Source organism: Aulostomus chinensis, chromosome 3, assembly GCF_037954235.1.
Source record: "Aulostomus chinensis isolate RoL2024-O1b breed Wild chromosome 3, RoL_Achi_v1.0, whole genome shotgun sequence".
Lineage (NCBI taxonomy): Eukaryota > Metazoa > Chordata > Actinopteri > Syngnathiformes > Aulostomidae > Aulostomus > Aulostomus chinensis.
Window position 1 is genome coordinate 11,582,126 of NC_141322.1, and position 13,102 is coordinate 11,595,227.

Genomic DNA, 13,102 nt, shown 5'->3' on the forward strand with positions numbered 1-13,102 from the left:
GTAACAAGTTCTGTAACGATTCATTTGTCTTAAAGGCATTGATCCTACATGCTGATGATGCTGCAGGCTGTAAGTCGGAAAAGGAGTCCCGTTTTTCCTCTCTACAGAGTCACGTATGTGACGATACTCCGGCTGGATCACTGGTGTTAAGCCTCCACACACACATTCCAGCCCCATTCAGCTTTATTTAAAAAAAATGATAATAAGTTGCCTAGAATTTCGTGGCAGCAGCGGTAATATTGACCTTGTGCCCCTGTTGTGGGTTACAGCTGCACAGGGCAGCACAAAAACACACACTCAGCACATGTGCCCTGAGGCAGCATAGGATTATAGACGTGCATACAAATGGGTGCACACGTATGCCGTGAACTGCAGATCTCATACCTAACCCACTGTCAGAAGAACTTTTTCTGAGCTTTGAGAAACCAACACACTGGAATCGTTTCACACCTTTTTGCCTTTCTCACAGTGCAGTCGTTTCACACCGTCTGACAGTCTTCACACGTGTACCCTCATGCCAGCCATCGAGTAGACTATAGCACTAATGCAGTACTTTTAAAGTGCGTGTATGTGGCCTTTTTTCCACTGCATTCATCTGTAATAATGCATTCTCGTGCCTCCTGGGTTTTTATAGTTGCGGCGCTGTGAATGTGTGTAGCAAGCACAGTCCCGAATAAAAAACATATTTTGTTTGTTGCTGCAGGCAAAAATCCTATTATTTCCGTATATCAGGATGACTCATTTTTCATTGTTATGTAATCAGGGAGGACTTTCCTTGTTCATTTGCGTTTTTTGCAGAAATGTTTTTCTAATTCAACCCCCCCCCCCCCCAACCTCTCCTGGTGTGATATGCTTAATCACAGTTAAACAGTTCCTTGTGTTGACCCAACAGTTTGCTCCAACTCTTAGCGTGGCGTCTGTCTATTTTTCTGTCTACATCTGTATGCGTTTCAGAGTTCTTCCTTGGTCTATCTCTGCTGTGTATACAGAGATGCTCATTTGGATAGCATGCAGAGGACAATGCCTTGCCTGTCACTCTGATAGCTATCCAAGTCCTTGATCTCCTCCTCCTGTAAACATCATTACTGCACACCGAAAGCATACAGTCTCACACACGCACACACACACACACACACACACACACACACACACACACACACACACACACACACTCTCACGAGCTGCTCATCCAAATCGGCACTAACAGATTAGCAGTGATTATAAACAAACATGGAGGATTAATCCTGTGTGCTCTCAGTCTACTTTTCCAGCAAGCTAGCCAGGCTAATTATCAAGTGTGAGATTGTAAGTGTAATCACACACACACACACACACACACTAGCTGCTGTGCTTTGCTACTTAGTGATATCAGTTGTGTGCTCTTTTTTTTGTGGAAGTAGAAAATATCTTGGAAAGAAACTGAAGACAGCTGAGGTACTGTGATAGTAAAGCGCACAGTTACTGTGTCATGACATTTTAAAAAGGTTGCAAGAGGAACGTTTACAGAACAAATGTTTAGCTGAAGAATCTGCTCAGTTCCTAAACATCTGCAAAATCAAGATGTTCAATAATGTTAATGAATTGTGAGCTGAACATTGAGAACACTTACTCCTTGTGTTAGATTTCTCTGGGAAATAGCGAACTAGTAAGATAGACGACATATAGTTTTATCTTATAGTTTTTTTTAATTTCTATTTCTTCACTGCTCATCTCTCCTCCATCTCCTTATACACACTTTTCCTCTTTCATTTTTTTCTCCAAGAGAAATATTCCTGTTCCATTGTGTTATATATATATATATATATATATATATATATATATATATATATATATATATATATATATATATATATAGAACACAATGGAACAGGAATATTTCTCTCTCTATATATATATATATATATATATATATATATATATATATATATATAAAAATTCAGACTCCAACCACAAGGATCTTGATGGATATGTCAGATCTGTGTGTGTGTGTGTGTGTGTGTGTGTGTGTGTGTGTGTGTGTGTGTGTATACGTCTCCACAAAACCCTTCATCTCTCTCCTCCATCTCAGGTTGAGGCCATCCTGGTCAACATCTTTGGGGGGATCGTCAACTGTGCCATCATTGCCAACGGCATCACCAAAGCCTGTCGAGAGCTGGAGCTGAAGGTACCCCTGGTGGTCAGGCTCGAAGGTAAGAAAACAACACACACACACACACACACACACACACACACACACACACACACACACACACACACACACGTATACCCAAATACCAGATCAGCCTGTTTGACCGTTTGCATACATTACAAACCCATCAGCTTCTCTGAACATCGCATCATTGATCTCCATCTATATTCTATTGACCTCAACATTTTGATGCATCTGTAGCAGCACTGTTGGCAAAGTTCCACCACACTTTAATTAAAAGAAAAGATTTTGTGTCTTTCTACATGTCGTTCAAAAAGTATTTGTAGGTCGTGTAAGTAGACTGTAAGGTAGATCCAACGCACGACTTTAAATAAAGGTTAGCTTAGTTATGAGGTGAGAAAGTGAGGATAAGATTCATTCTTAGATTTCCAAAGAAGACGTCATAACAGCATGTCAGCGTAAAGGCTAAGCAACGTTTAGCTTGGAAATATTTTTTGACAAGTTTTGTGTATTTGTCCCTCCTCCAACCTATTTCAATATGTCTCCCAGCCAGATTCAGAATTATTTTATTAGTCCCCATAGGGCAATTCGTTTCTGCAGGCTATCACATTCATTTAAATTGAATAAATAAATAAATGAATATATTTACCAAAAGCAGCAGTCAGACATCAACATCGACGTCCACACACCATTGTCACCAAGTGCACAGACCAACTGGCTGAACTCCAGAAATCATGAACTTACCCGATATAATGAAAGCGTGTTGCAGAGGGTGGCGTAGGTATCTGCCGGATGGCTACTGTTAGCATTTAGCTGCCATAGCAGTAGCAAAGGGAATATTAGAATTCCAGTCAGAAGTCAAGAAGGGAGAAAGACTAATTTCAGAGTTTAGATCTTATATGACCTTTTTACACAGAGCTTGTCAAAAGAGGTTTGGATGGAAATCAGGGTGTGAACAAATCACAGAGGTCGACCATTCTCCCAGTTCAGAGACAGAGATAGATCAGCCTCACTTATGCAGAATGTAACGCAGGATTTGATTTATATTGGTAAGGAATCGATCATGTAGACAGACTCATATGCCGAGAGAAAGCAAGCAGCACACCAAAACATTCTCACGCTGCAACATCGCTCTGTGTTTATTTGACTATTTTTGTGATGCGTCATCCAGAGTCCGCTCATTCACTGTATATTGGAATGGATGTACCCTCCACAACCACAGCACTGCCACAAGGTGAAACATGGGTAATGCCAATAATCTAACTAGCTATTTTGTATTGGTTAGAAAGTATGATGCTTTTTTTTCCCACTTTGAGATTGACATAAAGATTTATATATTTATATTTAGCAGGACCAAGAGCACTGGGATTTAGAGCATCTCTTCCTCACCTTGTTTGAAACTCTGCAACCATTATGTTATTGCTGCTCTGCTCTCTGGAGCCTATCTATCTTCATTGTGCCCCAGCGTCCTGGTATGAATAGCACTGCATTTCTCATATGTGTCACATTTCGCCACACCCGTCATTAGCGGCAGCCAGAATAACGGTGGAGACAGCACTGATTGGCTCACCTTTCAACCTATATATGCTAATGAAACCTTTTCAAGTGTGTGTGTGGTGTGTGTGTGGGGTTCAGGTGTGTGTGTGTGTGTGTGTGTGTGTGTGTGTGTGTGTGTGTGTGTGTGTGTGTGTGTGTGTATGGGGGGGGGGTTCAGATGTCTGAGTGTGTGGTTTCAGATTTGTGTGTATATATGTGGTTGAGTCCCAGAGGCACGGGGCCAGTTGGTAGTTAACTTAATTGTCAAGATCCTGCTGAGTGGTGTGTCCAGAGAGAGACTGAGCGAGAGAGATAGAGAGAAAGTGTGTGTGTGTGTGTGTGTGTGTGTGTGTGCGTGTGTGCTTGTGTGTGCGCCCTAGTGTGGTAGCCAGCAGTATTTCCTGCTGCATGTCCAGTCATACTAAAACCGTTCCTAGAAGTCAGCGGTCCACAGACGTGCAGTAGTGTAATATTTAAACAGCCATTCAAACATAAGTTACAGTGTGTTCATGCAGACTGTCATCGCCATCCCATAACAATTTGATTAAAAGGAAAAATTCCCCTGTAACATGAGCAAATGTTATGCTGAGCTCTAATTTTAGTGCATTTTGTCTGAAATATCATTGCACTTTCACCAAACTGGAGCTATAACAAGGACAGATGTTTGTCTTCAAGCCAAATTAGCGCTGCACTCAAGTGCAGGGGGAACAATTTATTACATGTTAAATACTTTGAGGTACAAAATATGTTTTTTTGTAGTTTGCATCCAGTGCTCATCTGCAGTGCTGCTTAAGCACACAGACAAATGTACAGCGCATTTAAATGTACTACCCTGATCGTATTGTATAGGTTGATGCTGCGATTTCCATTTGGTGTTCGATTTATAATCTTTCTAATCATACATTTATAATAAAATCATGTTATATTTATAATCTTACTAATACATTTAGAATAGTGTCATTCCTTTGTATCCCATAGTTAGTTTTCAGACAAAGAGACTATACAGGCCATCACATAGCAGCCCTTTATTCCACCTGACACACCAACAGGCTTAGTCCAGAGGGTCACTGCTGGTGGTTGGGCCCAGCCACGTTCTCCTGGCCCTGGCCTAATCCAAGCTTTAGCTGTGGGTCATTACATCTTAGGCGGCAGTCTTGTGGAGAAGATTGGTTCAGAATCAATCAGCTCAGCTTGCTAGGCTGACCACAGGGCAGCTGAAACGGCCCGGCGCTCTTCAACAGGATCAGAATGGATTAACTGGCACACGTTTAATTGGGAAGGCTCTTTTAAACGGCCTGGCTTGATTGCACTGGCAGAGGGTTGTGTATTCCCATATGTGAGGAAGACAGGGCATGTGCTCGAGATGCTGATGAATTAGTTGATCAAATGAGTTGCTTGAGGTTTTCTGTCACTGTTCTTGAGCCATTATATTGGCACGCGTGTTGGTCTAACAACTCCGATCTGGCAGAAATGACTCATGTTTCAACGAAGGCCTGTACTGCCCCCCTTGGCCAACATGGTAGCATTGCTCTGATGCCACTGTCTGCCACTATGACCAAAAAAAAGAGTCCCTTAAATAGCCCCCAGTGGGAAGCAAAAAAGAAAGGTGATTGCATTGGCTGAACTGTGTTCCCGGGCTATTGATTTACCGAGCCATTCCACAACTTTCCGTCAAACGGGAGAGGCTGTTTTCTCCCTAAAAAGCAGATTTGGCCATTTTTCACCCATTTAATTAAAAGGAGGCACATGGATCCTTTGTAAGGTTGATGTGGCTCCTTCAGTCCTGACAGTGTCATTATAACTAAAATACATCCAATTCCTGCCACCACACACACACACACACACACACAATTTGGCTGACTAAATTGGGACTATGGTGTCTGCGTTCCGAAGCCTTTATGCTCTAAAACACTTGCTGTGCTAGTGTCAGTGTGATATTCTTAACAATCCTGTGAGTCTCTCGAAGCCAAAACTACTAATTAATATGTATATTCGTGCATTTTTGATTGTGTTGAAGCAATAGATTGCTCTATGTGCTAGAAATGGCTCAGGCTGGAGCGTGAATGGATGTAATTGGTGCCGTTCATGTTTGCCGTTTAGTGTACAGGAGGGACACAAGGACTGATCAGCTGCTCTCCACCTGACAAACGAATGCCTTTCAGACATCAAAAATTTTGGTTTAGCAGTCTTTTACTCTCACACAGTGGAAACCTGAGTGCATTTTACTTTACTAGAGCTGGACAGCATGTGAAAGCACTACGTCAACACGCTGCATTACAAGAGGAGGGTCGGTCGCTGTCACTGCACTATGCATGCCCATTAAGTGCGTTTTCTTCCTCCAGTCACCACCAATATGAATGAGAGGAACACAGGTTCAAAAACCTCTTCTGAAACAATTCGTTCAACTTGGACAATGACTCCTCCCTTTTGCCCAAGAGAACAGTCAGAACGGGTGCGTAATTGCCCACAGCTGCACTGTGTGAGCGCGTGAATCATGAGCTTTGGTTTTACATCACAATCGATCCGCTCATACAGGATTAGGTGGATTTAAACAACATTTGTATAATCTTAGTATGTACCCAGATTAGGACTTTACTGCTTCAATTGGCTACACTCACCATCAACACTGACTGGGCAGACATTAAAAACAAAAAAACCTGATGAATTTTCACTTGCTTTCACATTCCAGAAAATATTTGAAACCTTAAAACTCTGCTGAATGAGTGGCGAGCAGATCAAAGGAAGAGCGTCTGCAGCGTTCAGGAGCATCGCGCTCTGCGTTCAGATGAGAAGTATTTGAAGTTTGACCCACGGGATGAAGAGGGAGGAGCAGACCTAAACCGTGTTTGGCTGTGAAGAGAAAACTCACTGTTTGCTGCTGATTATTATGAGGATTAACAAGCTAAGTCAGAACAAGTATGATGACACTGAGTGATGAAAGAAAATACAATTTTAAAGAAGTTTTTCCGAGGTAAAAGAATTGGTAAAACACACAGTCACTGGTATTTTTGGACGCATCAGGTGTGATGTAGGTACAGCGACCCGTTTGGAGTATAGTCGGCTCTTAAATGTTTATTTCTGATCAAATTATCATCTTTCTCTTATCAAATTAGTTTCAGTTATAGTTAGAGGTGGGTTAAAAATGTCTATATACCGATATTTTATCGATATACATTTGTAGGAAAGATTATCGATACATAAATCCCAGTATCGATCTTTCAAAATGCATTAGATTTTACCCGTTTATTTTTTTGTTTTTGTTTGCCCCTTTAGTCTCGCGTGATTTAGTGCTTAGTGCAACGTTATTGCAGTCAGATTATCAGATCTCGCGAGATCCAGGCCATGTGCCTCCGATCAGAGAACAACAAGATGGCGGAAGCGCAACTTTAATCTCTGGCAAATTCAAGAGCCGATGTCTGGCAGCACTTCGGCTTTAAGAAGCAAGAAAACTGCGCACAACTTGACAAAAATAATGCTGTGCGCAAAATGTGCAAAGTAGAAGTTAAGTACAACGGAAATACAACTAATCTCTGGAGCCATTTGACTAGGCATCACCCAGAGTACACTCAGCAACCAGGAAACTACAAGTCACTGCAACAACCCTCGCTGGAGAAAGCATTTGGGATGAAGTTTCCATCCACGCCTCCATGTGCAGAGAACATCACTTCGGCTCTGGCAATTTTTATCTGCAAGGATCTCAGACCATCCTGTGTGGTAGAAAATGTAGGCTTCAGACACCTCGTCCAGACACTGGAACCACGCTATGTGCTACCGACACGGAAACAACTGAGTCAAGTCACAATCTCAAAGATGTACAGAGATGTTAAAAACAACGTTGCAACTGCAATGAAATCGGCAGAGAGAGTTGCCATCACTTGCGACAGCTGGACAAGCAGAGCTACGGATTCCTACTTGACAATCACCTCTCATTACACTGAGAGTAACTGGTCCCTCGTGTCCCGCGCGCGATTGAAGCTCGCCACACCACGAGTCATCTTGCTGAGCTGCTGACAGTTTGTGGAAGTCTAAGTTGCCTTTTTGTTTTGAATGACAGTCGGTCATACATTTAAATAACAAGTGCATGATGTTGTATAACTATTGTTCAATGGTCAGTTCTCAATGTAAATATTAATATTTAATTATGCAGCAGGTTAGAGGGTTACTTTTACAATTCAATTTACAGCATTAGTCCTTTGAGAATCTCTTCCATTACCAAAGCAGAATTGGTATTGTAACTAAAATATCATATCATATATTGTATCGAATCGTATCGACTTGGGACCTAGTGTTTCAAAATCATATCGTATCGGGAGGTCAGTGGTGATAACCAGCTCTAGTTATAGTGTCACATATCCAAAAACATCCTCCAGGATGTAACTCCATGACGACTTCACAGATTCATAAAGATACATTGTGCTGCTCATCCAAAAGTCCTCTTACAGCTCATAAACCGGTGATGGCTGAGTCCCATCTAGCTGCAGTGGTATCAGATAATTGAATTCACCTTTGTAACTGGATCAACAATCCAAAAAAAAACAAAAACAGTGCTTTAATACTACAGTATAATCTGCCATGAAAATGGCCTGTAGTGCACGCTCTAAAACACAGGCAGAACATGGCTAATAAGTCCAGTGGTACATCAGCCGGTATGATCCGTGATGTCGCCGGCTCACTCGTTAGAGAAAGAATCGGTCGAATGGTAACATCACTGGAACAAATCAGTAACGCTGGAGACCTTGCTAACGATTCACTCCAGTCAAAGAATTAATAACTGTTACAACATTTTTTGTTCCACTGCATATGAGACCGTTGTCTGTTTTAAGAAGGCAGGAAATGTATGTCGTAAATCATCAAACCCCAAACCTCAAGTAGGTTGCGGTTTGTTGTAGCTGTCAGACTTTTTATAACACCTCCACGCTGGGGAAAAGCTGCGGACCAGACGCATCATGATTGCCGTTTGCAGGTACGTGTGTATGTCTGCACATATGACCTATTTTTCATTTCCCAAATATCCCTGGAACAGACATCATACTAACATAATTTAAGAAGTGAATGCATTAATAATTGTGCTTGCCTCTTCACTCTGCCTGCTGAAATATTCACAGTAGTAAAATAATGTGGCCTACTCAACCTCCCAACGTGGAGTGACGGAACAGTTCTGAATGCATCTCGGATTTCAAGGTCTCATGCTGGGATCAGGTTTAGTGCTTCAGGTCCTTTCTGTTTTTGTCTTCAGCTTAACTGTAGGTTCTCCAGCTCATACACTTTGTGTAAACTGTACACTTTGTTTGTAGGCATGAGACGACGGCGCGGCGCGCCCTCCTCTCCCTCTCATCCGATCCAAGCTTCACTAATCTCAGCTTGTTCAAACAAAATTAGCAGCCATTTTAGCAGCTGCAGCTTCAACAGAATTCCCTGGCGCAGCCCCAGAGCCTTATTATGCTGTTGAAATATGGTGGCCTGTAATTGACTTCAACATTAAAGTGGTGTTTTCACAATAGTCACAAGAAAGCTCGCTAATTAGATCGGAAATGCAACAGAAATATGTCGAAGTGGCAGTATATCACATGGTTGTTTGTTGTGCCTTTAAAGCCTTATAGTGGAGTGTTGTCATCAGGCTGCTGAGTTGATCCATCATTCAGTGGTTTTGAAAGCTGAGAGGGGGGGGGGGGGGTGTGAATCCCAACTGAGGCTTGTTAGAAAGCGGTGCTCACACCCATCGAGTGAGTAACTCCTTCAGACCCAGAAATTTAGGTCATTCATGTTCTAACATCAAGCTGTGACTAAAAAATAACGTACTCACAGTGTATATGTGACAGTTAATTTAAAAATAAAAGCCAGTCTAGTGTGTTTGTGTGTGTGAATGTATTACATGTGAGCTATGTACTCATCCAGCCTGTGAGTGGGTCTCTTGCAGCACCTAGTGGCTGCAGGTGAACACATTCATATCCTCACAATACACACACACACACTTTCACACACTCTTCATGGTGTTGTATCCAGCTGGGCTCTGTCCTTGCCTCTGCTGCTGTGAGCCGTCAGTGCTCCCTACTGCTCACAGTGGAACTGCACTCAGCGCACACACGCACACACACACACACACACACACACACACACACACACACACACACACACACACACACACAGCAATAAAAGCACATAAATGCACAAGATTTCTTTGTCACAATCAGATGTGTGAATTCCCGTTCACACAAGATAACACAGGTAGCACAGATGTCACGGTAACTAAACAATGCCACACGTGCTCATGAATATTTATGCAATGGAAAAACATGCTGAAAGGGAGTGTATTGTTTACTTTATTTCTCTGCCATATACATTTTCCATAGGCGCATTTTTCTTTTCTCCTGCATTATGTATCTGCACATATGGCTGCAGCTCCTGACACGTTTATCTCCAACTTTTTCAAGTTCGTTGCACAGCAACTTTGTTTTAATCATCTGACAGATCTGCTCGACCGTCAGTATGAAAATAGAGAGCCATCAAGTCTCTCCACTGAAGTATCTCTCTCCTCACTGTGATTGACAGCATGGCAGCATGTTTCCGAAAACACACAGAGGAAGACTAGCTGATGATGAGAGAATGACTGGGGACACCTTATCCTACGTGCGTGCGCCAGAGAGCAAGGCCTCTTCCTGCTCTTATACTAATTAATTACACTGCTCAATTGATTGTTTGCATAGTGAGCCTGCAGAGATGTGTTTGGAATGAATTAGTATCTGGCTGGACTAGAGAGATGAAATATTAGGCGTTAAGTGGAGCTGGTAATAGAATTCCTCATGAAAAGTTGTATTGATCACTGTGTCAAAGCTCCCGAAGAATTCACATATCTGGCAGTTTTAGTTCATTAAACCCATTAAAAGCCCGTAGAAGTACAGGCGCTCGGAGCAAAGTGGACATTCTTCCTAGAGATGCACCGAAATGAGGAATCCTTGATGTTCTTGCCTGCTGTGTGACTGTCAAACCTTTATTTATGTGGGATATATTTAATATAGATGGGAGCTCTCACTCTGACATTTTAGTTGCTTATTCTTGGTCACATTCCAATATTTTAGTCCGTCCCATGTGTTCAGAGACTAAAGATATTCTGATCAGAAAATGGCAGAAACCACAAGGACTCAATCAATTCTTTGGAAGAGTTGGAAGATCTTGTTGAGAGTGCATCTTTGCTCAGGTCCGAATTAAAACCGAAAGCAGAAGGTTATTTCAGTTCTCAGTAAAATTGTAGCTACTTTGTGTTATTGTACAGTTTGGATGATTTCACAGATATTCTAAAAACCCTTTCTACTGCAGGGGTGGGCAACCATGTGCCATGGAGGGCCGTGTGTATGCAGGTTTTCCAAACATTCTAACAGGTGATTCCACTGATTAACACACCTTCAGCAACAGAAGAGTGTTTATCAGTGGAATCACCTGTTAAAGTGCTTGGTTGGAAGGAAAACCTGCATACACACGGCCCTCCATGGCACATGGTTGCCCACCCCTGTTCTACTGGTACCAGAAACATTCCCCCTCTCTGTCACAAACATTCCACAGGAATAAAAAATACGCTCGCTCATTTGGTGGAATTAAAGTGATACATGATATTGGTGTTGGATATGATGAGGTACAGCTGGCTGCTGGTCCTGCCTCCCCTAACCTCCTGCTCCTCTGTTCTTTGTCTCAGTCACTGCCTCTTTTCTTTCTCTCTCTCTTTTCTTGTTGTCCAATGCAGAGCCCCCTGCCCTGTATAGTAACAGGCGTCAGGTGTGTGTGTGTGTGTGTGTGTGTGTGTGTGTGTGTGTGTGTGTGTGTGTGTGTGTGTTCAGTGTTCAGCCCATGGTGGTGCTAAGTCTATCTCTCCCTGCTTGTTTGCTGCTCCACCAGGGCATGGGCGCTCCCATCACACCAGCACCTGCTACCCACCTTTCCTCGCCGCAGCCATGGGAACACACACACACACACACACACACACACATTGCCCTCTTGCCTCACTGGCGTTGATCACAGGCAAAGCTGCTCTCGGATCAGCAGTTGAATTTGCCACCTCTCACCCATAACTTGGTCCATCTGTCATGGCCGTTGATTGATTCCTCCAAAGGAACTCTTTGTCTTTCACACATCATGGTTTCTATAGCAGCGCAGATGGCACATCAGGTGCAGCCTGGTTAAGCCGGTTTTTTGTGGTTTTGTGTGTGTCGCCGCCTGTTCTGACGTTATTCATGTGTCTGTTAGGAACAAACGTCCACGAGGCCAAGAGGATCCTAACTGAGAGCGGCCTGCCCATCACGTCAGCAGAGGACCTGGACGACGCCGCTAAGAAAGCAGTGGCCGCCATCAAGAAATAGACGAGTCAGAGCCGCCTCACTGTACTCTGTCCAGGATCCATCCATCCATCCATCCGCCAGATTGGCCTGTACGTGTTTCTTTTAAATCGCACATCAGATATCGAGGTGGTTCATCACCCCGGGAACTTCCAAGCCATTTAATGTCCGTCATCAATGTCCTATCTGTCAAATGCACATTAATTCTGATGAATTACTTGATAAAGGTTCCGTTTTTATCACATTCAACATAATGGAACATAATGAAGTTCTGGCAGTCTATCAGTGATTAACTTTGTGCATTCCAAGTTTGCTTCTTCTGGTTTCACGTGAACTCTGAGGCGTCTTGGCTGGGGGAGTAAGAGAAGCTCCTTGGTCATAATATCAGGGTGGAATTATTTTAGTGCCAATACTGAATCAGTCTGTTTTCTTCCTCTGCCTCCATCTGAATCCTAATATCTAAAGGCGTCTGTGTGTCTTCGATGAAATGGCCAAAATAATGAGCTGTGAATTTTGTACATCAAGTGCTATTTCACTCACACGAAATGTAACTTGTGCCTTTTTAACTCTTTCAGTCTCCGCAGTGGTTTCATACAGATGTTTAAAGAACAAGTTCTTCTTTGTATGATCCATGTATATTGAAGGGATGTTCTGTGTTCACTGTGTGATAACTGTATATAATTCCAGAGATTATAAAACGGATACCTCAGTGTTTCTGCCTGGATTTATTCACTCACCGGAGGATCTCGGCAGGCGTGAGGAGACGTTGGATTTACAGACACGTCAATCGACCCGTTCTCTGGCGAGTCACTTCGCAGAATAAATGTGAGATCATTGAGGCAAAAGGAGAAACCTCCTCCGCACGATCCGCCGCCGCTGCTGAGGAAACTATCTATGAAACACTCCTGAGTACCTTTGAATACACAGCTCGTACCTGTTCCAAGTACAGGAGATTAGAAGGGCCGTACATACTACATGCAATTGTCCGATTCACAATCACTGGGTAACGAGCTCAGCATCCACACAGAGGATGAATCATTATAACACACAGTACAGCACGCAGTGCGGCCGTATTCTATGTTGCTTTTTGTCC

The 13,102-nt window shown here is 42.8% G+C and overlaps 1 protein-coding gene across 1 annotated transcript in view; it reads left to right on the plus strand.

Annotated features, from left to right (window-relative positions):
* Nucleotides 1-12,715, plus strand: part of suclg2 (succinate-CoA ligase GDP-forming subunit beta) — a 113,151-nt gene extending 100,436 nt beyond the window's left edge. The window contains exons 10-11 of the mRNA XM_086200638.1: nt 2,069-2,189; nt 11,921-12,715. Of these exons, the coding sequence (XP_086056764.1) occupies nt 2,069-2,189; nt 11,921-12,033 (234 nt within the window). The 3' untranslated portion in view covers nt 12,034-12,715. The remainder of the gene's footprint in view (nt 1-2,068; nt 2,190-11,920) is intronic.
* Nucleotides 12,716-13,102: the final 387 nt, after the last annotated feature.